Source organism: Hippopotamus amphibius, chromosome 8, assembly GCF_030028045.1.
Source record: "Hippopotamus amphibius kiboko isolate mHipAmp2 chromosome 8, mHipAmp2.hap2, whole genome shotgun sequence".
NCBI lineage: Eukaryota > Metazoa > Chordata > Mammalia > Artiodactyla > Hippopotamidae > Hippopotamus > Hippopotamus amphibius.
Window position 1 is genome coordinate 468,894 of NC_080193.1, and position 25,402 is coordinate 494,295.

Consider the following 25,402-nt stretch of genomic DNA (forward strand, 5'->3'; position numbering starts at 1 on the left):
GAGCGCTGGTTGTGGGGGCCGTTGTCCGAACCCTTTGGAAGCAGATACAAACGAGGGGAGGGGCCGACGCTGAGAATAAATTAGGGTGGGCTGGGGGCGGCGACCCCGCCTCCCTGGGCCACTTCGGGAACAGGAGGGAAAAGCCCAGGTCTGGGCCGCTCTGGGGTCGGGGTTGTGTCCAGGCCTGTCGGCGACCCAGACGCATCCCGGGTCGCGTCCAAGCCAGTTGGGGTCCAGGGGCGGGAAGGGCCAGCCCGGAAACTGGCGGCACATCCGCAGCGACGTGGGGCTGCGGCGGGGTCACTGGTCTTGCATTTGCTGCTTCATTTTCTGCAGCATCTCCTGCATGCGCCTCAGCTGCGGGGGTGGGACGGCAACCACGGCGAGCCGGGTGAGACGTGCGACGGGAGGGGCCTGGCCCTGCCCCACCCCCGGCCTCGGCCACACCCCCGCTGCCTGCCAACCTCTTCGTCCTTCATCCGGATGAGCTTCTCGGTCTCGGCGTCGGGGGTGGGCAGCGGCAGGATGGGGATGGGGCTCTCCATGCGGCTGTCCTGCGTCAGTTTGCTGCATGGACGCCGGGGACAGGGCTGCTGGGGCTGCGCTGAGCCTCGGCAGCCCCAAGGCCCCGCGGCTGCCACACCTCGGGGCGGGGCGGGGCGGGGGCGGGGCGGGCGCACCTGGTCATCTGCTGGATGCAGTGCGCGCGGTAGTTCTCGTAGTGCACGTCGCACGTCACGTCCTTGAGGTCGTGCATGTGCGTGCGGATGAGCATGTTGCGCAGCTTCCCGAAGTCGCAGTGCGCCTGGTTCTCCACTGCGGGCGGGGGCGGGGGCGGCGGTGGGTGCGGGGCGGCGCCGCCCGGGGCGCCTTCCCACCCAAACGCTGCGCGCCACGCCCCGACTCACCCTCCACGATCCCCCAGGGATACAGACGCCCCCGGACCCGCTGGCCCTTGGCCTCCACCACCGTGTTGCTGCCGATAACAGCGAAGGGTGCGCTCTCCTGGGGGGGGGGGGGCAGGTGCAAGGGCTCACGGCCGAGTGGCAGGGGGTGGGGGAGGGGGCAGCGGCGCGGGGCACCCGCCCCACCCCTCCAACGTCACCATCGAGAACCTCCCCCCAAAGACCTCCTCAGTGTCGCCAGCGGAAACCAGAGCTGCTGCAGCTTACACCTCAGGGCTTTGGCCAGGCAGTGCCCAGATGTACCTTCCCCTCCTGACACCAACCCCCCCAACCACCAGGCCACTCCGTCCAGTGCCTCCCGCTTCCTTCCCCAGAGAGGAGCTCATGCTTCCTGCTAGTGAAGCCCCTGCTGACTCGGGGGTGAAATCAGGCCCACCCTGCTCCTGGCCCAGTGGCCGCCTGTCCCCAGCGTGGGCTTGCCATCAGCACGCTAGGCCCTGGGGCACTCAAAGCCACCCCCACCCCCACTCTGGAGCTCAGAATTCTGGGAGCCAGGATGTGCACAGGCCTGGCCATTAGGCCGAGCCCTTCTGCAGGTGACGCACGAGAAGGGGGCTGAGAGCAGGGCCTGGGTGGGGGCATGGACGGTGGCTGTGCCTTTGGGTCCTGATAAGTGCTCCCTAACCTACTAACCGCATGGGGCACAAGCGACACACACCAGTGGGGCCCGGAGCCACCCTGGCCCCAGGCAAAGACGCCAGGCGTGGATAAAAGGCTCCTGTCCCCCAGTCAGACCTGGGCCCTGCCCTCCTCCAGACATGGGCTGAAGTGGCCTCTGGGTCCCCACCCCAGTGCTGCAGGCTCACCTTCAGTTCCCGGTCCTGCTGCTTGAAGTCCTCGTCCTCATCCGAGTCACACTCAGGAAACTGGTACACGTGGATCCCAAACTTGTCGATCTCCTCCCGGATCTGCGGTGGGCAAGGGCCGTCAGGTGAGGGGCTGGCGCCCTGGGCCCCACCGGAGTCCCGGCTGCGCCCTGCGCTGCACAGGCTCACCCTCTCTTTCAGCTTCCGGATCTCACCGGGGACGAGACAGTCAGCCTTGGCGATGAGGGGCACGACGTTCACCTTCTCGTGCAGAGCCTTCATGAAGCCCACGTCCACCGGCCGCAGCCTGGGGAGAGCAGCCGGGACGAGGGGCTCGCAGGGCACTGCGGGGACGAGCGGGACCAGCACCCGGGGCCCGAGGCAGCCGCCTACCCGTGCCCGAAGGGGGAGATGAAGTACAGGCAGCAGTGCACGCGGTTGTCCTGGATGTTCTTGCGGTTGAGGCCGCTCTCGTCCCGGAAATACTGCTCAAACTGCTGGTCCACGTAGTCAGTGATGGGCTTCCAGCTGGGGGCAGGGGGCACGTGAGGCCAGGCCGGGGGCTGGGGGCCGGGGCAGCCCGGGCAGGCCTTCCTCACCACTCAGAGTTGTTGACCGCGTCCCCGAAGCCTGGCGTGTCCACGATGGTGAGCTTCAGCTTGACCCCCTTCTCCTCAATGTCCACCGTGTGCTTCAGGATCTCGACCGTCTGACTGATGCGCTCTGCGGCGGGGGTGCAGCGGGGAATGGTTTGGAGCGCCCTCCGTGACGCTGGCTCCCACCCTGGGGCAGCCCACACCTATGTTCCTATTCCCGCTACGTGGCCTAGCAGCGGTCTGGACCCTGACCGGCAGACCCAGGCTTCGGGGACAGAGGAGCAGGGCTGAACCTAGAAGGAGCCCTTGGAGGGGTCCCCCTGCAGGGGATGCTGGCAGTGCCAGGGCCGCGTGGGGCCCACTCACCTTCGGCACTGAGCAGCTTCCGCTCCTTGTACAAGTCAGTCAGGAAGAGGCTGTGGACCAGTGTGGACTTCCCCAGGCCGGACTCCCCTGCACGGGCGCAGCCGGGAAATCGGGTCGGGTCCCAGGCCTCAGATGGAGCCTGGCTGGTGGCTCCTCCCCCGCCCCGCCCCGCCCGCCCTGGGGGCTGGCCCACTCACCCGCCACCATGAGCGTGAAGTCGAAGCCCTTCTTGACAGACTTGCGGTGCACCTGGTTGGGCAGCGTGGCGAAGCCCACGTACTGCTTGTCGATGTCCTAGTGGGGGCGGGGCAGGTCAGGGGCACACCGGTTCCTGGGGCAGCCAGGCACCCTGGCCCCTACCCAGCTCAGGCCAGTGTCCCCAGCGAAGGCGCATCTCAATGGCAGAAGTGGGTGTGGGCCTGTGGGCGAAGGCCCCGGAGGTGGAAGGCAGGTGGGGGTGGAGGCGCCTGCGAGGGCTTCGCAGGGACCGAGACCGAGCCTGTGTGGGTGTGGAGGGGGTAGCAGACACTGCAGGCAAGACGGTGTCCTCCCCTGCGTGGTGAGCAGCGGGCACCAGGGCCCAGACCCCTCAGACACGCCCAAGGCCCTCAGAGGCCGCAGAAGCCCCCGCCTCAATACTCACCCCTCCCGCGTGCAGGGGGTGGGAGGCCCCGTCTGGCCTCGATCCAGCCGCGGGGGTGGCTGGCTGCGGCGACGGCGGAGCTGGGGCTATTTATAGACGGCGGCGCCCAGCCTCCCACGGCCTCGGGCGCCCACCCCAGGACCCCGGTCCTGCGGCCCCCGTCACATCCCCAGCCTGCGCGCGGGGCCGGCGCACAGCTGACCCACCTTCCACTCCCCTCTCCGCACACACCTTGAGCCGCCTCTGGGCCTGGGTCCGCGGCGACAGCAGCTGCTCCACCAGCCGGTCCTGGGGTGCTGCCAGCGAGTCCATCGCGGCGACCCCGGGACCCTGCCCCCCGCGCTGGGGCGCAGAGCGCGTCAGGCCCCCCGGCGTCAGGCGCGCGCAAGGGGCGTGCGCGCTCCGCGGGCCCGAGGCCCGCTCTGGCGCCCGGGCTTCGGGAGACGCACGCGGGCACCGGGGCCCGGAGCGGCGGCGCTTACGCGATGCCCGCGATCCCGAGGCCGCCGAGCCGCTCGTCCGGCCGCAGGCGGGCCCGCCCCGGCACAGGCGGGGCCTCGCGCCGGGGGGGTGGTTGGGGGGAGCGCGCGGTCTCCCGGAGACAGTCGCCTGGAAATTGGGCCGCGCGGGCGGAGCCAGCGGAGCGGAGGCGGGCAGGGCAGCGCGGCGGGCGGGCGGGGCGGCTCAGGCCGTCGGTCCCGCGGCGGCACAGCCGGGGGTGGGGGCGGGGGGCCGGGTCCACGGCCGCGCCTGCGCTACCGCGTCCCGCCCCCAGAGGGCGCCCGAGGGCGCGCGCGGGAAGCCACGTGCCCCTCCTCTCGCGCGCCGGTGTCACAGCCGCGCCCCCAGCTACTCACCCACGCGCCCCTCCCTGCACGGCCCGCCCCTCGCGTGTGCGCGCGTGTGCCCGGGGCATGGTCACCGCGGTGGCGGCCGAGACAAGTGGGGAACCTGCAAGGGCAGAGTCCCGCTCCCCACCCAGGCCCGCGGAGGCTTACGTTCGGGGGGAGGGGGCGGCCAGAGCACTAGATGCCCACCGCCCACCCTCACCTCTGCAAGCTTGGGAGCGGTAGCCAGTGCGGCGCTCCACAAACCCGCCGGCCAGCCCTGCGCTGCCACCTCTGCTCCCAGACAGCCGCTGCCCGCAGAGGCAGGGGATGCTGCAGTGACCCCTCCCCAGGGGGCACTCCCTCTGAGCGTCTCCCCGCGCTCACCCACAGGACTGGGCGACACAGGGCCTGGAGGGCTCGGGCCGGCTCAGCCCTCATGCCTGTGTAGCCACCCCAGGGACCACCGGGGTCTCCTGAGCCCCCAAACCTTTCTCCACCCCACCTTGCCCGCAGGACCCCACCAGCATCTGGACAAGCCAGTGCCAGCCGAGTAGAAAGGAGCTGGGCATCCGAAGAGATGTGCCCCTGGACTGTGTCAGTGGGGATGGAAGGCCCCCAGCCCCCCCCAAGCCCTCCCTTCTTGGTTCCCCCCCTAAGGGGCCTCTGTCCCCCTCTCCAGGCTCGTGCCGCTGCTATGGGGCCTGGAGGCCGCTGGCACCTGGGGATGGGGGGGCCTACTGCTGGGAACAGGGGAGCCTTTCATGGGAGAGGAGAGCGGAGGGGAGCCACAGGCCCCAGCCTGCCCCCAGCCCTGGCTCCAAGAAAGCCTCACGCTGGCCCGGCCCTCAGCCACAGAGACCTGTGGGAGGCCTCCAGGCTGAGTCCCACCCAACCTCCATCCCCGGGGCCACTTTAGACACGGCCTCTCGGCCCGTCTCCCGTCTGGACAGGCTGACTTCTCGCACCCAGGGCATCTCCCGGGGGACAGAGCTGGCCCTGGGCCTCAGCACCCACAGCCTGGTGTCTGACTCCCTTGTTGCCCCCAGACGGCCTCAGTTTCCCCATTGGGAAGGCACAACCTCTGGGGGGCCCAGGTCAGGGGGACAAGACCAGCCTGCCTGCCCTGTCATCCCACCTCTTCCATATGGGGTCTGGGGATTCCCTGGGGGGTCCCCTGGGAAGGGGCCCTGCCACTCCCTTTCTCTGGCCCCCGAAGCACAACAAACACTCCTCAGGACTGTCTGAGCCACAGACACGGCTGCGCCCACCTCCTCCCCACCTCTTCCTGGTGCCTGACACTCTCGAGGCATTTCCATTCTTAGAATCCCCCCAGTCGGCTCTGGAAACAGCCACCAGAGCTGGTGGAGCCCCCACCACTGCTTGAGATGAGGTGGGGACTGGGGGAGGGAGCACAGAGGGCCACCAGAGCCTCCCCAGTGCCTGAGATGGGTGGGCACAGAGGGGCCCCACAGAGACCCCCACCCCCTTTCCCAGAGTGTGGCCAGGGGGAGGCCCGGTAATGCCAACAACAGAACTGTGAAGCTCCCGCGGGCTGTGGCTCCCCTGGACCCACAGGGAACCCACCCCAAACACCTGGCCCTGCTCCCGGCGCACCGCGCACCCCACCCGCATAGCGCCCTCTCCCTCTGGTGCTGGGGGCAGGGGACGGGTGAGGCCGGTCCTAGCTGAGCTCCAGGTAGGGCAGACACAGGCCTTCGGGGACTTGAGCCTCAGCGGGGGGTCCCTGAGGGCCCACAGGCCCAGGAGAAGGGGGGCTGGTCTCCCAGGTCTTCTCTCTTTCTCTCCCTTGAACAATAGCCTGGCGGCCGTGTGTGGCTGCATCTCCTTCATTGTTCGACCCACCACGATGGCGAAGCGGCTCCCGGGCTCCCTGGGAAGCCCCTCATGGCCAGGGTGAGGCTGAAAGGCCCCTCCCGTGAGCCTCACCCGTCTCAGGACGGGGCACATCCCTGCCAGGGGCCCGGCACTGGGCAGCCGGTGACTCCCACCCCCGCCCCACCTGCCGGACCACTCCTGGCCCGCCCGCTGCACCTGGGCCAAGACTCTGGGGTCCCACCCAGCATCCACCCAGGGTGTGAACCCCATCCTGGACGAGAGCTGCCAGGGCTACCCTGGTGCCAGAGTTGGGCCCTTCTTTTCTGCCCTTAAACATGGCCAAGCTCAAGCCAGAGAGGCCCCCAGCAGGGCTGCCCCAGCGGGCCCGGCTCCCCTGGTTACCCACCCCCACCCCCCTTGGGGTCTCCCAGCTGTTTAAACCTGACCTCAGCTAGGTTCACAGTGGGTGCCCAGGCCAGCCTCCTGTCTGGCCCTGTATTTCTGGAGGGTGGGGTCCAAACCAATTTGTACCCCCTAGGTCTGAAGACTGGTGCTGGGCGCTGGGATGACTCAGACGAGGCCCTGGAGGCTCCCAGTCTGGGGAAGAGGGCTGGCCGCAGATCAGCCCACTCACACTGGTGTGTGCGGAGAGCAGGCATGAGATGCGGAGGAGGTGGGTGGGGTGGCGGGAGGCTGCCCTGTGGGGCTGCTGGGTGACGGCCCCTGGCTGGTGGACTCGGACCCCTCCCCCAGCCCGTGGCCTGCCACGACCATGGACTCGCTCAGGACCCCCAGCACACGGCCACGGGCAGGTCAGCGAGGAGAGCCTGGCGCGGGACCACTGCGAGAGGGGCACCCGGCCCATCCCCCATCCGGGGAGGGGCGCGCGCCATGCCATGCCCCGAGGGTCAGCAGCCAGGCCCTGAGGCACGGCGCCCGCTCCTCCCCGCTGCCGCCCCAGGCTGGCAGCGCCGCCCAGGCTGACAATCGGTTATCGGTTATCGCGACAGGGCGGGATGGTGGCCGGCGGGGGCGGGGTCGCGCCCGGGCGCCCCGCCGCTGGTGGCACAATGGGCGACAGCGGGCCGAGTGAGCGGCGGGTGGGCGCGCACGTACCTGCTTGTCCTCTGCGGGGTCGGGGGTCGGGGGTCGGGTGGCGGTGCGGGGCCGGGCCGGCGGGCGGGGGAGAGACCGAGACACACGGTGAGAGGCGCGCGGGCGGCGGGGACAAAGGCGCGCGCGCGCGCGGCGGGCGGGCGGGCGGCGGGCTCACCTGGGGTCGCCAGCTTGCTCTTGTGCCGCAGGCCTGTGCTCATGGTGGCCGCCGGGGGGACGTGCGCGCGGGCGGGGCGGCGACGAGCCGAGGCCGAGGCCGGGCTGCGGGGTGACCGGCCCCTCCGCGCCGCCGCCCGCCCCGCCCGCGCGCCCGCCAGCCAATCGGCGCCCGCCGCGCCCACGCGCGACCCGGCGCGGCCGGCGGGGGCGGGGACCCAGGCGCCCCCGCCGCCCCCGCGCCCGCGGCGACGCCCTCGCCTCCCGCCGGCCCGGCGCCCCGAGACCCGCGCCGCCGCCCCCTCCCCACCTCCCCTCCCCCCGCCGGCGCCCTGTCCACGTCCCCGGTCCCTGCCCACACCGCGCCCCCCTGCCCCGACCGGGGCTCTGACTCCCCCGCCCTCGTGGGAGCCCAGCCCAGGCCTGACCTCTGGCCATCCTTGGGATGGCCCCCTGGAAAGCCGGCCCCCGGGGTCTCCCGCCTTGTGCCGCCACCCGCACCCCCGGCTTGCCCAGCCCACCGAGGTCAGTGGATGACCGTCCTCACCTCATCAGGATGGATGCTGGAGGCTTTGGCCCTGGGATTCCTGCTCCTGGCCGTGGCAGGGAAGGTGATGGTTACTGTGCCGAAAGCTTGATGCCTGGCGGGGCGGGGGTGGGGTGAGGGGGTGGGGGTGGGGTGGGGTGAGGGGGTGGGGGTGGGGTGGGGCAGCCCCCGCTCCCCTACTGCAGCTGCTCTGGGCAACGCAGGCCGCTCTGCAAGCCGGTCGGCCGCCCCTTTCCAGGACTGTTGGTGGGGAGTGAGCTGCCATCCTGGACGGGACGGACAGGCCCGACGTGAAGCCTGCGCCCCCCACCCCCGCCTCTGCACCCCCACGCCCGCCTTGGCACCCTCTGCTCTGCAGACCCCCAGGCGGACCTGCTACCACCCTGAGAAGGGTTGCCCAGGGCACTGTGAAGGCGAGCAGGGCCTGCACCACTTACAGATTTGGGAAGCTGAGGACTCCCCAGCACGAGTGTCTCCTGTCTTCTGTCACTGCCACGCTCCCCGGTGTGCCCCCAGGAGGCACGTTTGGAGCTTTCAGACAGGGTAAAAAAGGGGCAGTTGGGCCGGTGGTGAGGGAGGGTCCCTTGTGGGAGAAGGCCTGCCAGCCCCTCCACAGGCAGGGGCCCCATCACCCCCACCCCTCACCCAGGCCTTAGCGCCAGATGCGTTTGGAATTCGGAAATCTCGTGTATCCCATACATCACAGGATGCCTCACTGGGCTCTGGGGCTGCACCTGGTCCTCAGGCACCTTAAGATTTTTAGCTGAAGGACTTCCCCTGTGGTCCAGTGGTTAAGACTCTGCGCTTCCATTGCAGGGGGTGCGGGTTCAGTCCCTGACCGGGGAGATCCCACATGCTGCGTGGCGTGGCCAAAAAATCTTTTAAAAAAAAAACCAGATTTTTGTATGGAAACACAATTGTTCACGTGAACTGGAATAAAGACCACAGTAAGTGTATATATGTGTGTATACATGAGTCAGGGCTGGCTTTGCCACCAAGTTTTGAAAACTTTGTTTCAGAGCTTTTGGGAATTTGGAATTGTGGATGAAAGAGTGCGGGGACACTTGGAGCGCCAGGCAGGACTTCTGAGCCCTCATCAGCCCTGAGGGGCTCGGCGAGAACCCCGTCTCAGGGGACCTGGAGCTTTGCAAAATGGTTCAGTCGGGCAGTGAAAGATGACAGTTCGACATTTAGCACAGAGCGAGCCAAGCAAGCCTGTGCCTGTGGGGACACGGGAGGAGAGACAGGAGCCTGTCACCCTGAGCGCCCGACCGCACTGCCCTCCCGGCTCGGGTGGTTTGAGCTCAGCCTTGAGGGGACTGGACTGCTGGTCAAGGGCCTAGCCTGGCCAGGGCACGAGTTTCAGAACAGTCCCAGAGATGGGAGGAGGAAAGGGAAGAGACACGTAAATGGGGCCTTTTTTCATTAAAATAAGTGTATCCAGAGGAACACGTGCAGAGCCCAGCGTCTCGGGCCTGCGGCAGCGGCGTGGAGCTGATGGAGGGAGGACCAGGGGCCGCTCCTGGAAGGAGGCGTCAGGGAGGCCTGCGTCGGGCCTCCTGTGAAAAGCCTGGGGGTGACTGCGGGCTGCTGGCCAGGAAGGGGGCGGGGTCGCCCCACCCCACGTGAGTCCAGGGGGCGGCCGGATCCCACCCCAGACTCCGGGGCTGCCCCCGGCTCGTTGGGAGGCTCCGGGTGACAGGACGCGTGGCTCCACAGGCGAAGTAACAGCCCGGGCACCGGCCCGCGGATCCCAAGACGCACCTGCAGCTCTGCCAGCTGGGACGGCAAAGGCCACCCCGGTCCCTCCAGCCTGGACGCTGCCCGCCGCCAGCCATGCGAAACCCTCACACGGCCCCTGCCCAGCCAAGGGTGCGACCCCGCGGACGCGTGGCTTTGGGAGGGAGCGCCGCTGGCGTGGCCCAGCCGCCACGCTGCCCGCTTCAGGGCTGCGGTTGGAGGAACACCCAGGCTCCCCGGTGGGGTCTGAGCCTGCTTCCCCTGCAGGGGCGGAGATGCTGGCTGTGGTTCAGAGACAAGTAAGGAAGATGCATCCTGGGTGGGAAAAATGCTACTTTTTAATTCATAAGAAAAAGAAGTTAATGAGTGAAAACATAAGCTACACCCAGAAAAATCTGCTCAACCAACTTGGGCTACAAATAGCTTGACGCTTTTCAGAAAAAAAACACCTCTTTTTAGTTAGGAAATTCTTAAGAGGCCGCATTTAGCTGGTGCTGTGCCTCCCCTCCCGTCAGCCCAGACTCGTGGGCATCTGTGGTCACACAGGACGGAGACAGGAGCTGGTGCCTCGTGGGCACCACGGCGACGGTGACGCTGGAGGTGGAGCCGTTTGTCCGGGTGACACAAGGGTCTCAGGTGAAGCAGGGGCCACTGGGGACAGAGCCCCAAAGCACTCAGTGCACCCGAGGCCAAGGACGAGGGCAGAAGCTGAGCAGGACGCAGCTTTGCCACCAACACCCCTTCACAGTGGGGGCGGGGGAAGGGCCTGCGGGTCACGCCAGCCCATGGATGGCAGACCACTTCTCTGAGGAAAGGGCCACCACGGGAAGAGGAGAAACACCCAGCTCTTCAGGGGGACAGAGAGGGACCTTAGTCAAGTTGGCGCTGCCCAACCGTGTGCCCGCGGCCCTCCTCAAACTCCGCGTGGCTGCGTCGGTGACAGCAGTGTGACCAGTCCTTGTGGTGACAGCATGGGGCTCGAGACAGACCCACCCTTCCCTCAGGATGTGAGGCTTCCGACACCAGGAGCCCGAGACACCCCTCCTGCTCCGACGGCCCCCTGAGAAGCCCCACGCCTGATGCCCCCCAGCTCCTGGGACCCTCCCTGCGGTGGGATGTCAAAGGGGGCCCCAGACCAGGCTCAAGGCTGTGATTCCCACGGCCCACCGCACCTGGCCCCATGGTGGTCCCCGGGTCACTCCTGGGAATCTGTGGCCGGGGGTGGGACCAGGGTGCAGAGCAGGCCCAGGTCCGGCTCAGCGTCGGCCCACGAGGAGCGGCTGCCGCTCTGGCCGACGCGGGATGCTCTGCTCAGGGCTCCGCCAGGGTGAGCACCCTCGCCCCACGACCTGCCCGCCCCTGCCTGCTCGGCCAGCTTCCACATCCAGCCCCGCCTGCCACGCTGTCCTGGACGCTGCTGGGCGGTGTCCACCTGCTCCTGGCTTGGGCAGCGTCCCCTCCAAGGCCCCCGCTCCTCCGTGTGTGACGTTGGGGCCGTGGGGGGGGCCAGGCCAGGGTCCGGGGGTCCTCCTCTCTCGGTAGCTCCTGGGATGCAGGAAGGTGAGTCACCCTCCCCACCCCTACCTGCGCCGCGGGCAAGGGGGCAGGGCACAGGGCGCTCGGCCAGCCTCCCATCTCCACGGCCTCCCTGGGAGGGTGCCCTGTGCCTGCACACAGACCAGGAAGCGGGCTTCAGAGGGCAGGGAGACCAGCGGCTGCACAGAGACCTCCAGGGGCAGGCCTCACCCCGCAGAGGGACGTGACCCAACCTGTCCAGCAGCCCCGTCCGGCCCCCCCGGCCTTGACTGCTTGCGGCGCTGCCTGCGCCCGCCCTCCCTGCTTCTGCTGTCCTGGCTCAGCCACCCAGCACCCGGGCTCCCCTGCGCGCACCTTCCGCCCTGCGCTGGTGGGTGCGCCCCACGGCTCCGAGCCTCGGGTGCCCTCTGCCCGGACAGCCCTGCCTGGGGGGCCCCGGGGCGGCTGTCTAGAGCACGGGGTGGCAGGGGGAACACGCGTGTGCAGCGAGGGCTTGGGGAGAACGCTTTCCTCCACCTTTTGTTAGACCCACGGAACGGGGTCACGACGAGTGAGTTCTCACCTCAGGGGGCCGACAGGCTCATCGAAGGGGCACACAGTCCAGAGCAGCTGCCCCGCCAGGAAGCCACTGTCCGTCCCGCCTCGGTGGCCCCTGTGCTGCAGGGGGCAGAGCAGGGTTCCAAGCGGGCAGAGCCTCCATCCACACCGCATCCCCCACTCACTGGGCAGCTGGACAGAGGGACAAAGGATGCCTGTGCCCGGCAGCGGCGGGCCAGCCCCGGGACCCAGAGCAGCGGTGGGCGCCCCCCCCCGCCGGTGGGGGTCGGGGAGGCCTCCGTCCACTCGTGATGAGACACCATCCCTGGGAGGGGACCCTGAGTGCACATGGCTCGGCAAGTTGGCGCTGCCCAACCGTGTGCCCACAGCCCCCCGAAGGCCCCCCAAGTGCTGCCCTCTGACTGTCCTTGCTGCATTTCTGGGCTTTCACGCCCAGCGGAGGTGGAGATGCTCCCAGAGGCGCTCGCGCATTTAAAACCCCCGGGAACACACGCTCGCGCGCAGAGGCAGCGCACGGTGACCCAGATCTCCAGGCAGCCAGCCAGGCAGCGCCCTCCCCCGTGACCGCCTCTCCGCCAGGGAAGGCGAGTGTTGGGGTTCTGAAGGCTGGCTCCAGCTCCCTACCGCATCCCAGCCCCGCGTCTGTCATGTGATCGTCAGGCCAGAGACGGGTCAGAAAATCCCCGGGAGTAAACAGGATGGACTCAGCCCCGCCCTGCCCAGGCACGGCCCCCGCCCGGAGCTCGCGGGCGGCAGGCCCCGGCCACTCCGGGGGAGGACAAGGGCCCGGGGTCTCAGCTCATCCCTCTCCCCATCCCTGGTTCGGGCTGCAGGCAGCTGGGGGCTCCTCTGCAGAGCTCTGCCCACCCCAGACACATGCTGCTGAGAGCGCGGGGTGCTCCGAGACCAAGAGAACCACAGTCGGGGTCCCCACGAGGTGGGGGAGCAGCGGCAGGAGCCCCCGAGCCTCAGCTCACCAGCGGCTCGGAATGGAGGGGGAGGCGCCGGCCCGGCCGCCAAGCCGCAACGCTTCTGGCCAGCCTCCCATCAGGGCCGGGCGAGCACGTTCCGACCAAAGAAGCATCGCCAGGGTGCATTTGGAAGCTGGACCTGGGCCACCCAAAGGGACCACGAGGGAAAAAGGAGTCTCTGGGACTCACTCCCCCCCCTCAAGCTCCTGCCAAAGGTTTGTTTTTTCAGCCACGACTCTTCACAAGCGCCCTCGGGTGCTGGTGCCCCCCAGGTGCTACCCCCGCACTCTCACCCGATGGGCAGCTGGGCCTGGTCTCCTAGGCAGGACGCCTCGATGATGGCTAGGCTGGTCCTCCTGATCTCGGGTGGCCTCAGCCCGCAGCGGCGTGAAGCAGGGTTTCCATTCCTGGCCAGTGATTGAGGTTGGGTTGTAGCCGTGAGAGCACCAAATCCTAGCCGCTGGACCAGTGGTCAGTGACAAGGCCCTGGCCCTACAGCTTTGCAGAAAAGAATTCCCACAAATATGGAAAGCAGTGAAACAAGTAAAGTATTTATTAGGAAAAAGAAAGAGTAGAGCACGTGTGGATAGACACACGGGCGGGCTCACAGAGTTGCGCCCTCGTGGCGGTTTGAATCACTTTTATGGGGCATTTCTTCTGTTTGCTTTGGCCAGTCATCTTGATTTGCCTGGTTCAGAGTCCGTATTTGGTGTAGCTCAGCATTTTCCCACATGTGCACACGCATCTCTTAGCCGGGATGGATTCCACCAAAGAGGCCTATGGGTAGGTTTGGCTGTTTGGCATCTCTCCCCTTTTGACCTCCAAGGAGGCTTTCTGCACATGCGTGGTTGGGGGAGGTCTCCTGACTTCAAGAATGAGGACTATGTTGTCTCTAATCTTCTATGTGGGCAGGGCCCAGCCTCCTCTCTCAATTGTCCTGTTATTCCTGTCTCGCAGTATCGGTCCACAAGGAATGAACTCAAACCGTTTGCCCTGGGGGACCATCTATCTCCTGCCTCACTCCCAACAGGCGGAGGGCACCGTGTGGGCAGGACTGTGCCATTCGCCTGCCCAGCGGTTGCCACCCTGCCCGGCTGCATCACACAGCAGCACAGGTAGGAGGAAGTGGGGGTTCCTCCCTCCTTCCCTGGGTTACACACTGGGGTGTCAACATGCCATGGGCCCCCTTGAGACACTGACCACAGGTCAGGAGGGAGGAGGGGCTGGGCCGTGAGGGCTGGAGCAGGGTGGGGGGCCTAAGTGTCTATCCCTCTGCTACTACCATACAGTTCTAATAACTTTGGCTATAGAATATATCTGTCTATATCTATCTATCTATCTATCTATCTATCATCTGTCATCTATCTATCCATCCATCTATCATGTATCTATATACACATACACATAGAATGCAAAGAAATCAGGAGGTAGGGACTTCCCTGGTGGTCCAATGGCTAAGACTCCATGCTCCCAATGCAGGGGGCCCGTGGGTTCAATCCCTGGTGGGGAAACTAGATCCCACATGCCGCAACTAAGAGGTTGCATGTCACAACTCAAGAGCCCACAGGTGGCAATGAAGATCCTGAGTGTAGCAACTAAGGCCTGGTGCAGCCAAATAAATAAATAAATAAATATTAAAAAAAAAAAAGGACTTCCCTGGTGGCACAGTGGTTAAGAATCCGCCTGCCAGTACAGGGGACATGGGTTCGATCCCTGCTCCAGGAAGATCCCACATGCCGCAGAGCAACTAAGCCCGTGCACCACAACTATGAGCCTGTGCTCTAGAGCCTGTGAGAGCACAACTGTTGAGCCCATGTGCCACAACTACTGATGCCCACCCACCTTGAGCCTGTGCTCCGCAACAAGAGAAGCCACCACAATGAGGAGCCCACGCACCACAATGAAGAGTAGGCCCTGCTCGCCACAACTAGAGAAAGCCCGCACACAGCAACAAAGACCCAACACAGCCAATAAATTAATTAATTAATTAATTAATTAACTAAAAAAAAGAAATCAGGTAGACTGTTTCTTCTCACTTCAGCAAGGTTGCCAAATACAAGGTCAACATACAAAATTAATTGTGTTCTTATATACTAGCAATGGACACATGAAAACCCCAATTAGGGAATTTAATGGCAGTCCAGTGGATAGGGCTCCCCACTCTCACTGGTGAGGACCCAGGTTCAATCTTTGGTTGGGGAACTAAGATCTCGCAAGCCTCACTGAGCAGCCAAAAAAAGAAAGAAAGAAAGAAAAAAAGGAAACCAAAATTAACAAAAAAATGAAACACTTAGATGTAAATATAACAAAGCATGTGTAAGATGTATATGTTGAGAACAGCAAAATGCAGATGAAAGAAATCAGAGAATATCTTAGAAAAGAAGAGACATACCATGTTCATGGATAGGACGCTCAAGCCTGTAAAGACGTTAGTTCTCCTCAGATTGATAGTCATGCCCATCAAATTCCTACATATCAAAAAAATTTCAAAATCCCCGCATGATTTTTTGTAGATACGGACAAGGGTGTTCTAAAATTTATATGGAAAAGCAAAGGGACTAGAATAGCTAACATTGTTAGTTTAACCCATGTAACAGTCTGGTCACTCATTTCACTTTCTTGGTTTATTTTAAATTATTTTATTGAAGTAAAATTTACATGCAGTGAAATGTACAGATCTTAGTACTCAATTCATTGAATTTTGACCAATGTATAGACCATGTAGCTGAAACTCCAATCAAGATCCCATTGTCATTACCCTGTAAAATCTCCCGTGCCCCATCCCAGTCAATCCCACCACCACTAACAGCCCCCAAGCCCCAGGCCACCACAGTCTGCTTTCTGTCACCACAGATTAATTTTGCCTATGTAGAACTTCAAAAAAAAGGGAGTTATACGATAGGTACTTTAAAGTCTGACTTTAACTCAGCATAATTATTTTGAGATTAATCCATGTTGATAGCATATCAATAGCTCATTATTATTTATTTTTGTTTACAGCTGAGTAATATTCTATTGCATAGATATACCACAATTTTTTATCCATTCACCATTGATGGACATTTGAGTTGTTTCCAGTTTTTGGCTATTACAAATACAGCTGCTACGAGCATACATGTACGAATCTTTGTTTGGACATATATTTCCTTTCCTCCTGGGTACATAATTAGGAGTAAAATGGCTGAATCACATGGCTGAATGTTTGACTGTGTAAGAGACTGTCCAACTGTCTCCAAAGTGGTTGTACCATTTTATTCCCACCAGCAGTGCATGAGATCTCCAGTTGCTCTGCATCCTTGCTGACACTTATTAGTGGCAGTCTTTTATTTTAGTTTTTCCAATGGGCATATAGGGGTATCTTTCTGCACTTTTCATTTGCATTTCCCTGATGACTAATGATGCTGAGTGTCTCTTCAGTGCTTATTGGCCATTTGTACGTCTTCTTTTGTAAAACGTTTATTCAAATCTTTTGCCCATGTTTAAATTGGATTATGTTTTTATAACTGATCTGCAGGAGTTTATATATTCTGGGTGTAAGTCCAATGTCAAGTATGTTCACCGCAAATATTTTCTCCTACACAGTCGCTTCGTTTTCTTTCCTCTTTCTTCCTTTCTTCCTCCCTTCCTTTCTTTCTCTCTCTCTCTCTTTCTTTCTTTCTTTCTTTCTTTCTCCTTTTTTTTAAATTTTTTGCCCACACTTCATGGCACGTGGGATCTGAGTTCCCTGACCAGGGATCAAACCCATGCCCCCTGCATTGGCATCATGGAGTCTTAACCAGTGGACTGCCAGGGAAGTCCCAATTTTCATTTTCTTAATGGTGTCTTTTAAGAAACAGATGTTTATAATTTTGATAAATTCCAATTTACTGATTTTTCATTTTTTATCTCAGGCTTCTTTTGTCCTCTTCCAAGAAATCTTTGCCTACTTACTCCAAGGTCACGAGTACATTCTCTTCTGTTTCTTCTGTAAGGGTTATAGTTTCAGTGTCATATTTAGGACTGTGATCCATCGTGAATTAACTTTTGTGTATGGTGTTAGGTAGAGGCCAACGTGCACCCCCTCCCAAGTTTCTCCAATAGTTCTACCACCATTTGTTGAAAAAAATTCACCTACCCCATGGAATTGCCATGACATCAAAATTTTGGCTATCTTGTGGCTCTCTTTCTGGACTGTGTTCTGTTCTGAAATGGTTATCTGTTGCTGCAAAACAATTCAAAACTTAGTGACTTAAACATCAGTTTAGTCATTTTTTAATCTATCCTGGTTTCTGTGCGGCAGAAATTCAGGAGGGCTCAGCTGTGTAATCCTGTGATTTCGGGCAGAGTCTGGAGCTCGAGCGGCTGGCTGCACGCCTCCCTTTCCAGGAAGTCTCAGGGCTTCTTCCCATCCTCTCAGAGCGGGGGCTGGCCCGGCATCCTGAACGGGGTCCGAGCCTCGAGTCCCCAGGGCAGATGCCAGCTCGTCCTTTGTGCCGCAGCCTAGGAAGTTGTGTGGCATCACTTGTGCTGTGACACACTGTCAATGAGACAGAGAATTTCCCTTACATTCAAGGGGGCCGCGAGGCTGCAGGAGAAGGCGTGAGCTGGAAGATGTCGTCACGCCCATCTGAAAAACACAGTCTGTAAGATCTCCTCTTTTTCAGCCAATCCTTTCTCTCTCTGTTAGAGCCTGGATAATCAATATTGACCAGTCTCTGACCAGTGGTTGGGGGGCAGTGGAGCGGGGGATGGGGAGGCCACCCCATACCTTGAGGCCTGCAGGACAAGGGCCGGACAGAGGGGAGGAGTGGCTGTCTGAGGTGTGCGGTCAGGCGTGGGGGTGGGGACCTGTTGACCCCCACGTGCCTCTGAGACCTCGTGCTGGGGGCCCGTCTGGACCCCACGGGGACGCATCTTGGGGCTGAGGACGGCAGGGCGTGTGGGTGACGCGGCTCAGGGACAGAGGAGGAGAGCCCGGCCCACGGCCACGCTGCTCTGACTCAGGAGGAAAGCCCCACACAGGCGTGTCTGGGTTGGCCAGGGTCCCCGTGGGGGACGTCAGAGCCGAGAGCAGCGTCTCAGGCTCCGGGGAGGGGCCGAGTGAGAGGGCGTGTTCCGTGCTGGCAGCCACCCCCAGCCTGGCCGCCGGGGAAAGGCCCAGCGCCGTCAGGCGGCGGGGGAGGGGACACCAGGCTTCGTCTCGGGGGCTCGCTCTATGTCCCCCCCTCCCAGGCCCAGAGAATCTGGGACCATCTCGATGCTCTTCCTGCGTTTACGATCCCCTCCCCCCCCAACGCATGGATCTGAGGAGACCCTCAGAGTTGCTGGTCAAGCTGCGTGACCCTCCCCGAAGACGCCACGCTGCCTTCAGCAAACTCCTGGCCTCACGGGTCCAGTCCAGGATGGGGGGACGGTCTGGGGATCGCCCCCCCCCGCGCCCCCAGGAGGCCTCCTGGGCTCCGCCATCTCCCCCTCCACCGCAGGGCCTTTGCTCGGCCGAGGGTGCCTCTTGGTTTTTGTTTTCATTTGCCGCAGCGCAGGCATTGAGACGACCTCGCCCCGATTAGGGAGCCTGTGAAGGGGGCTGCCCAGGGCCGGCTGTGTCCGCGTCCTGCCCACGGCGGCAGCAGGTGACGGCCCCCAGGGGACCGCGCTGCTCCTGCCCGGCCTTCCCGTCCGACGTGTGGCTCAGATTCGAATCTCAAATCACACGGCTGTCCCCTCCCTTCCCACCATACCCAGTGCGGATTCTGCTCCCAGAAAGCCTCTGTCAGCCCTGGAGCGGTGAGCTGGGCTGCTGCAGCAGGCACCCCCGCCCTGGGGCTTAGACGGCAGGAATCCACTTCCTCACAGTCCGGAGGCTGGAAGCCTGAGACTGAGATGGTGTTGCCGGGGCTGGTTCCTCCCAAAGGCTCTCTCCTTGGCAAGTACACAACGTCATCTCCCTGTGTCTTCGCTGTGTGTGTGCCTGTGTCCCGATCTCATTTTTTATAAGGACACCAGTCCTGTTGGGCCAGGGCCACACCCTAGTGACCTCGTTTTCCCTTAATCCCCTCTTTAAAGGCCCATCTCAGGAATTCCCTCCCTGGTGGTCCAGTGGTTAGGACTTCGTGCTCTCACTGCCGAAAGCCTGGGTTCAATCCCTGGTCAGGGAACTGAGACCCCACAGCCAAGCGGCAAGGCCAAAAAAAATTAAAAATAAAACATAAAGGCCCACCTCCACGTATGGTCCCATTCCGAGGCCCTGGGTTAGGGCTCTAGCACATGAATTGAGGGGACACAGTTCACCCCGTGACACCACCCAGCGCCCCCTCGTCGGCACCATCCCGGCTCGGGCCTTGGGTCTGGCCCACGCTCGCCACCGCCCTCGGTGGGGACCCTCAGAGCCGCGGTCCAGGCTCCAGGCGCCAGGCTCCATCCTCACCGTGCACACATCCCCGCCAGAGGAGCTGAGCCCTGGCTTCCACGCCGGCCTCAGCTGCTCCTTTACCCCAGACTCCGCCCGCAGGCCTCCTCGCCTCCCCTCAACACATCACGCTCGCCCCAGTCCCCTGGTCATGTGCCTATGCTTTTTTTAAATAACAGCTTTATTGAGAAATTCTCTACCGTACAGTTCCACACCCAGCGTGTGACACTCAGAGGCGTCCAGGACATTCAAGGCCTGAGCACATTTGGCAAGGTGTCCTATTGGGGCATAATTCACATGCCAGGAGACCCACCCTTATAAAGGGTGTAATTCAGTGGATGTCAGTACATTCCCAAGCGGTGCATCCGTCACCCGTCTCCACCCCCCGAAAGAAACCCGTTAGCAGTCACTCCCCACTCCCCGCCCCCCGCCCGCAGCCCCTGCCAGTCACTGCTCTACTTCCGAGCTCTACGAACCTGCCCACGCTGGACATGTCCTCTAACGGGATCACACACCATGTGGCCCTTGGTGTCTGCCTTATGTCACTGGGCGTCAGCTCTCAAGGATCGTCCACGGGGCGGCCTGTGTCACAAGTTCCTTCCATGGCCTGAAGGGACCGCGTCTTGTTGTCCACCCGTCTGTCCGTGGTCAGCTGGGTTGTTTCTACTTTTTGTCTGTTACGAACAGGCTGGTACCAGCAGTCGGGACAAGTCTTCATGTGGACACAGGTTTTCGCCCCTGCAGTAAATGTTCAGCGGAGCAGAGTTACTGGACCCTAAGGTCACTCTCTTTCCCTGATCGCTGGGATTTACTGTCCATCTCCACCATCTGGGAGGAAGGAGAGACAAGGGCAGGAGCTGCGTCCACTGTGTGTGGAATGAGGAGTTGGCTGGCCCTGGGGCGAGGAGGGCACCTGGCACACCTGGCACAGCTGGGCACACCTGGGTGGCCTCCTGCAGCTGCTGAGGCCTCAGGCCGCTCCCTGCGTGGGCTCCTCTCGGCTCCTCCCCTTGCTCCCTTCGCCTTCGCCTCCGGGTCCTGCCAGGGGCACTGTGAGCGTGCGGACTGTCCATACGATAGAATGCTGTGTGGCCTTAAGAAGAGGGACCTTGTGACACAGGCTACAACAGGGCTGAACCCTGACCACATGACGCTCAGCGAAACAGCCAGACGCAGAGGACGGATCCTATGCGATCCCGCTTACGTGAGGTCCCTGGCGTCGTCAGATTCATAGAGACAGAAAGCAGACGGTCCGGGGGACTGGGGGGTGGGGAGAGGGGACTCAGGGTTGAACAGGGACAGAGTGTCAGTTTGGGAACATGGAAAGTTCTAGAGGTGATGGTGGGGAAGGTTGCACAACAGTGTGAATGTGCTTAATGCCACTGAGCTGGGCACTTACAAATGGTTAAGATGGGACTTCCCTGGTGGCGCAGTGGTAAAGAACCCGCCTGCCAATGCAGGGGACACGGGTTCGAGCCCTGCCCTGGGAAGATTCCACGTGCCACGGAGCAACGAAGCCCGTGCACCACAACTATTGAGCCTGTGCTCTAGAGCCTGTGAGCCACAACGACTGAGCCCATGTGCTGCAACGACTGAAGCCCATGCGCCTGCGGCCCGTGCTCCACCACAAGAGAAGCCACTACGATGAGGAGCCTGCGCACCACAATGAAGAGTAGCCCCCGCTCGCAGCAACGAGAGAAAGCCCGTGTGCAGCAACGAAGACCCAACGCAGCCAATAAATAAAAATAAATAAATTAATAAATTAAAAAAAACATATTTAAAAAAATGGTTAAGATGGTAAACATCGTGTTATGTATATTTTACTACAATTCCTTAAAAAAAAAGTAATAAAAATAATCCAGTAGGTATAAAGTCTCGGTTCCGCAGGATGATTAAGTTCCAGGCCCTCCTGTATGATGTGCCCACAGTTAACAAAACTGTAAAACGTTTGTTTCGAGGGCAGATCTTGGGGACGTCCCTGGTGGTCCCAGTGGCTAAGACTCCCCGCTCCCAATGCAGGGGGGCCGGGTTTGATCCCTGCTCGGGGAACTAGATCCCACGTGCCGCAGCAGAGATCCCATGTGTCGCAACTAAGACCCAGCGCTGCCAAATAAATAAATATTAAAAAAAAAAAAAAAGAGGGCAGATCTCAGGATGTGTTGTTATCATAAAACAACAACAACAAAAAAAACCCCAGACAGAGTTACAGGCTTGTGGGCGGAAAAGGTGGCCCACGAGAAAACGCTCTTCTGCACGCACACACACACGTGTGCTGGCGTGTGCCTAAGGCACCCAGGGGACACACACGTGCTGGCACACACATGAGGAGCCCCAGAGGGACAGCAGGAAGCTGCCCACCAGCTGGTGCCGGGAAGGGGTTCTGGAAGCAGGAACTTTCATGCCCTGGAAGCTTGACTCCTGGGACCCGGGTAGGGTTAGGGTTAAGCTTAGGGTTAGGTTAGATTTCCTTGGTCGCCAAGCTGAGGAGAAGAGCGGGAGCCCAGGGCCGCGGCGTCCGCACCCGGCCGAGGGGCGTCTGCCTGGCAGGGAGGAGCTGGCGGCCCTGCCCCAAACCGGCTCCTCGTGCCGCCGCAGCCGCCCTGCCCGGCGCCCCGCGCTCAGTGGGGACCCGAAGGTCCTGTTCTGCCGCAAGCTGACTAATGGTGAGTCGCGTCTGCAGCGCCGGCCCGCCCCGTGGCCAGAGCAGCATCTGGAATTCCGAGCAGGAGGCAGGCAGGAAGCTCTCGGCCTCCCCACTGCTACGTTCAGGCCTGGAGCACAAGCTCCTGGCCAGAAACCACGCCTGGGCTCTGCCGGGCAGGATTCTCGCAGGGAAGGGTCTTCCACGGTGCGAAGAGGCAAATGGAGCAAACAGAAAAGGCCAGGGTTTGCAGAAAGACAACTAAAATCTTCTGAGTGTAAACTCAGTGACGCGAGCTCGGACACAACATCCTGAAAAGGAAAACACAGTCCATTTTGTTCAGAGTTTACATCCCAGCAGCCCAGGAAGCCAGGCACTCACCTAATTAGGTAGCAATAATAAGGCTTCTATTTTTATTTTCAGTTTGTCAGACTTCCTAAGAAGTTGCCTCAAAGCTGGTGTGAGGCTTGAGAATCAGAGGGGAATTCAACACTTGGGTTAAGAAGCCGCCTCACAGCGTCTGGCAGATGAGCAGACCTCCATCAGCACAACGAGAGACACATTTTCCCAGAACAGATTCGCGACGAAATAGAAATTTCTCTGCCTTCTCACCAAAATGCCAGCTGCCCCAGCGCTTCCAAAGACAGATCCCTCTGGAGAATGTTCTCTGGGGAGAGAGGCACCGGCATCGAGCAGGCGGCCCGGGCTTGGAGAGGACAAGGGCCCCACTGGACCCGCAATGATCACAGCGCAGGTCGGGCCGTGAGCAGACGGGCAGGAGGGACAGGGTGGCCCAGCCCTGCGTGTCCACACAGCCGCTGAGCCCTGGGATGGAGTGGTCCCGATGGAGAACACCACTCCCAGTCTCGTGAGCCAAAGAGCCAGCAACGCACTCATCACGTGCTTCTCCTGACTGCACACTTTTAAATGACGCACCTGGCTCGCACAGACATAAAAGATTCAGGAACAGACCCAAGTCCATTTGGAGAGTCAATATATAACAAAGGCAGAGGAAAGGTGGGCTTCCTAAAAATAAATGACACTGGGAGAGCTGGGAAGTCATTTAGAAACAGGTAAAATTAGATGCCCACCTCACACCTTTACAAAACAAAACTGCAACAGACCAAGTATCAAAATCAAAGAACGAAAGCACACAGGCACGACACGCTGAAACGTGGGCGAATTCCTTTGCAGGCGGGGCGTGGGGACTCAGACTCTACACACAGTAAAAGGAAAGACACACACTCAGCGACATAAGATCGCATCCCTGCCCATGAAAAAAGGGAGCGTAAGAGAGGACAGGGAGTGGGGGGAGGGGCACCTGGGGGTCACGGGCCATTGTCCCGACGGATAAAGACTCTCAACAGTCCAGGGGGAGACAGGAGGGCGGGCACCGTGCCGACGACGCCCGACACCCAGCGTCCACGCGGGCCGGGTGCCCAGGCTCGCTCACGCCAGGGCGGTGCCCAGCTCCCGGCCAGAGGCCGCGGGCGCAGGTGGGCCGCACACGCTCCCGCGGCGGCACCTGTGGAACAGCACACCCCCGTCCGCTGGGATCTGCGACCCCACCTCTGGGAACGAGCCCTGAGGACACACCCCCCGCAGCGGGAAGACGCAGGGACAGACGTCCTCGTGCCGGGTGGGGGTGGGGGGCGAGGGGGGAGGCAGCGCCTCGAAGTCTCCGCCCTGGGGGTTCGATGCACCGGCGAAGCCCGGCTCCAAGAAGAGAGGGGCGGGGGGGGGGCGTTGGCCGGGGACGGGACCGTGCTTTGGGGGGCGCGTGACCAGACCCGCGTTCTGGGGCAACACCGGGGTGCGGTCAGCAGCCATCCAGACCCCCGGGAGGCTGCAGACGGCTGCGGGGCTCGGCGGTTCTGGAAGAGAGGCGGGGGGCCCCTGACGGAAGGAGGGCAGGAAGGACGGCAAGATGCAGACGGAGGACACGGCGCTGAAGCAACTCCTGCGGAGGTTTCCCACACTCGCTGGCTGTGGCCGCCGGCTGGAGAGCCAGCCGCGGGCTCGAGGGCGCTGCAGCCGTGAGGCCCCACGCCTCCACCCTCCCCTGGACGACCTGGGCGGGGTCGGGCCACCCAGATGCGGGCAGGCAGGGGCTCCCCGCACGGGGCACGTGGGGCGCGCCAGCCCCGAGGCGGTGCCACCTGGGACGTGGAGAGGCCCCTCCCAGCCCCTCCGCAGGTCCCTGCCCCTACGGGCCCGCTCCCCAGATGTGTGGAAACCGTGCTGTGGTGCAACGAGTTTCTTTGGCAACTGTGACCCAAGAGGGAGCCTGGCCTGCACTGAGAGCAGAAGATAACCGGGCTCTGGGAGGGGAGACCAGCGGGCAGCCGCCCACGCAGGCCCCGGGCAAGGCGACCACCCTGGGCCATGCCATCCCTCGGGTGCCCTTCACCCAGCCCCTCCCGAGGGTCACATATTGCAGAGCTGTGGTGACATCTCGACCCGGATGCCCGTGCTGGCTCGGTCAGGACAGAAGGCAGGGCATCCCCACAGGACCCCTGCTGTGGCCTTTTATGGCCAGGATAGCCACACCCACTGCCCTCCTGCCCCCACCCCCCTCTACCTCCTAGCAACCACTCGTCTCTTCTCCTTTTTTATAATTTTTTCATGTCGACAATTATATAAATAGAGATGGAATCATATGCAGGCACACCTCGCTGTACTGCACTTCACAGATACAGCTTTTTTTTTACAAATTGAAGGTTTGCAGCAACCCTGAGTAGAGCAAGCCTGTTGGTGCCACTTCCCCAACAGTATTTGCTCACTTTGTGTCTCTGTGTCACATTTCCGTAATTCTCGCAATATTTCAAATTTTTTCATTATTATTATATCTGTATGGCGATCTGTGGTCAGTGACCTTTGATGTCATGACCATGACTTGGCGAAAGCTCAGATGATGGTTAGCACTTTTTAGCAATAAAGTATTTTAAAATCAAGTATGTACGTTGCCTTTTCAGACATAACGCTGTTGCACCCGTGATAGACTACAGTCTAGCGTAAACATAGCTTTTATTCGCACTGGGAAATCAAAAAATTTGTGTGACTAACTTTATTGCAATATTCTCTTTATTTCGGTGGTGTGGTACCAAACCCTCGGTATCTCTGAGGTCTGCCTGTAGTGTTCAACCTTCTGGGATTGGTGTTTCTCTGGTGACTCATCCAGGTGGTTGTACGTATGGATAACTCATTCCTTGTTTCTTCCATCAGTGTTGTACAGTTTTCTGTGTCCAAATTCTGTATGTGTTCGGTTAGATTTCCACGTATTTCATTTTGTGAACAATTTCAAATGGTATGTGTTTATTGCTACCACACAGAGATACAATTAATTTTTGGAAAGTTTATCTTATGTCCCGTGACCTTGCCAACCTCAAGTATTAGCTTTGGGAGGATTTTTGTTTGTTTGTTTTCAGATTCCTTGGGATTTTCTACCTACAGTCAGGTCATCTGCAAGCAGGGGCAGTTTTATTTCTTCCTTTCCTATCTGCATGGCTTTTATTTCCTTTTCTTGCCTTATTGCTCTGGCTCTCACTTCTAGCACTGTGTTGAGTAAGAGTGGGGAGAGCAGACGTCCTTGTCTTATTCTTGACCTTGGAGGAAGAGCACGTAGTCTTTCACCATAAAGCAAAGGCTAGCTGTAGGTATTGTGTAGGTGCTCTTCATCAAGTTGAGGAGGTTCCTCCTTTCTTTTTTTT

General features: G+C 61.2%; 3 protein-coding genes across 6 annotated transcripts; 2 read left to right on the forward strand and 1 right to left on the reverse strand.

Moving 5' to 3' along the window:
- Positions 1-55: 55 nt before the first annotated feature.
- Positions 56-7,421, reverse strand: SEPTIN5 (septin 5). Of its 4 annotated transcripts, none has more exons than XM_057745214.1 (12): positions 7,316-7,421; positions 7,159-7,169; positions 2,931-3,027; positions 2,734-2,820; positions 2,371-2,494; positions 2,165-2,299; positions 1,961-2,078; positions 1,772-1,873; positions 909-1,005; positions 681-816; positions 465-567; positions 56-357 (listed from the first exon to the last, which is right to left on the reverse strand). In XM_057745214.1, the coding sequence occupies exons 1-12, from the start codon at positions 7,356-7,358 to the stop codon at positions 301-303; spliced, it is 1,110 nt and encodes a 369-aa protein (XP_057601197.1). In that variant the 5' UTR covers positions 7,359-7,421; the 3' UTR covers positions 56-300. The 4 variants fall into 4 exon arrangements, with proteins under 4 accessions (XP_057601197.1, XP_057601200.1, XP_057601198.1 ...); XM_057745217.1 differs by lacking the exons at positions 7,159-7,169; positions 7,316-7,421 and adding exons at positions 3,377-3,456; positions 3,604-3,824; XM_057745215.1 differs by lacking the exon at positions 7,159-7,169 and having other exon boundaries at positions 7,316-7,394.
- LOC130858399 (uncharacterized) lies at positions 7,357-8,815 on the forward strand. The gene is made up of 4 exons (XM_057744769.1): positions 7,357-7,426; positions 7,537-7,925; positions 8,220-8,404; positions 8,678-8,815. Exons 1-4 carry the CDS (start codon positions 7,357-7,359, stop codon positions 8,697-8,699), a joined length of 666 nt encoding a protein of 221 aa, XP_057600752.1. The 3' UTR covers positions 8,700-8,815.
- A 3,182-nt stretch (positions 8,816-11,997) lies between these two features.
- Positions 11,998-18,223, forward strand: LOC130858400 (uncharacterized). Its single transcript, XM_057744770.1, has 4 exons — positions 11,998-12,881; positions 13,624-13,781; positions 17,219-17,288; positions 18,181-18,223. The coding sequence occupies exons 1-4, from the start codon at positions 12,394-12,396 to the stop codon at positions 18,221-18,223; spliced, it is 759 nt and encodes a 252-aa protein (XP_057600753.1). The 5' UTR covers positions 11,998-12,393.
- The last annotated feature ends 7,179 nt before the right edge of the window (positions 18,224-25,402 follow it).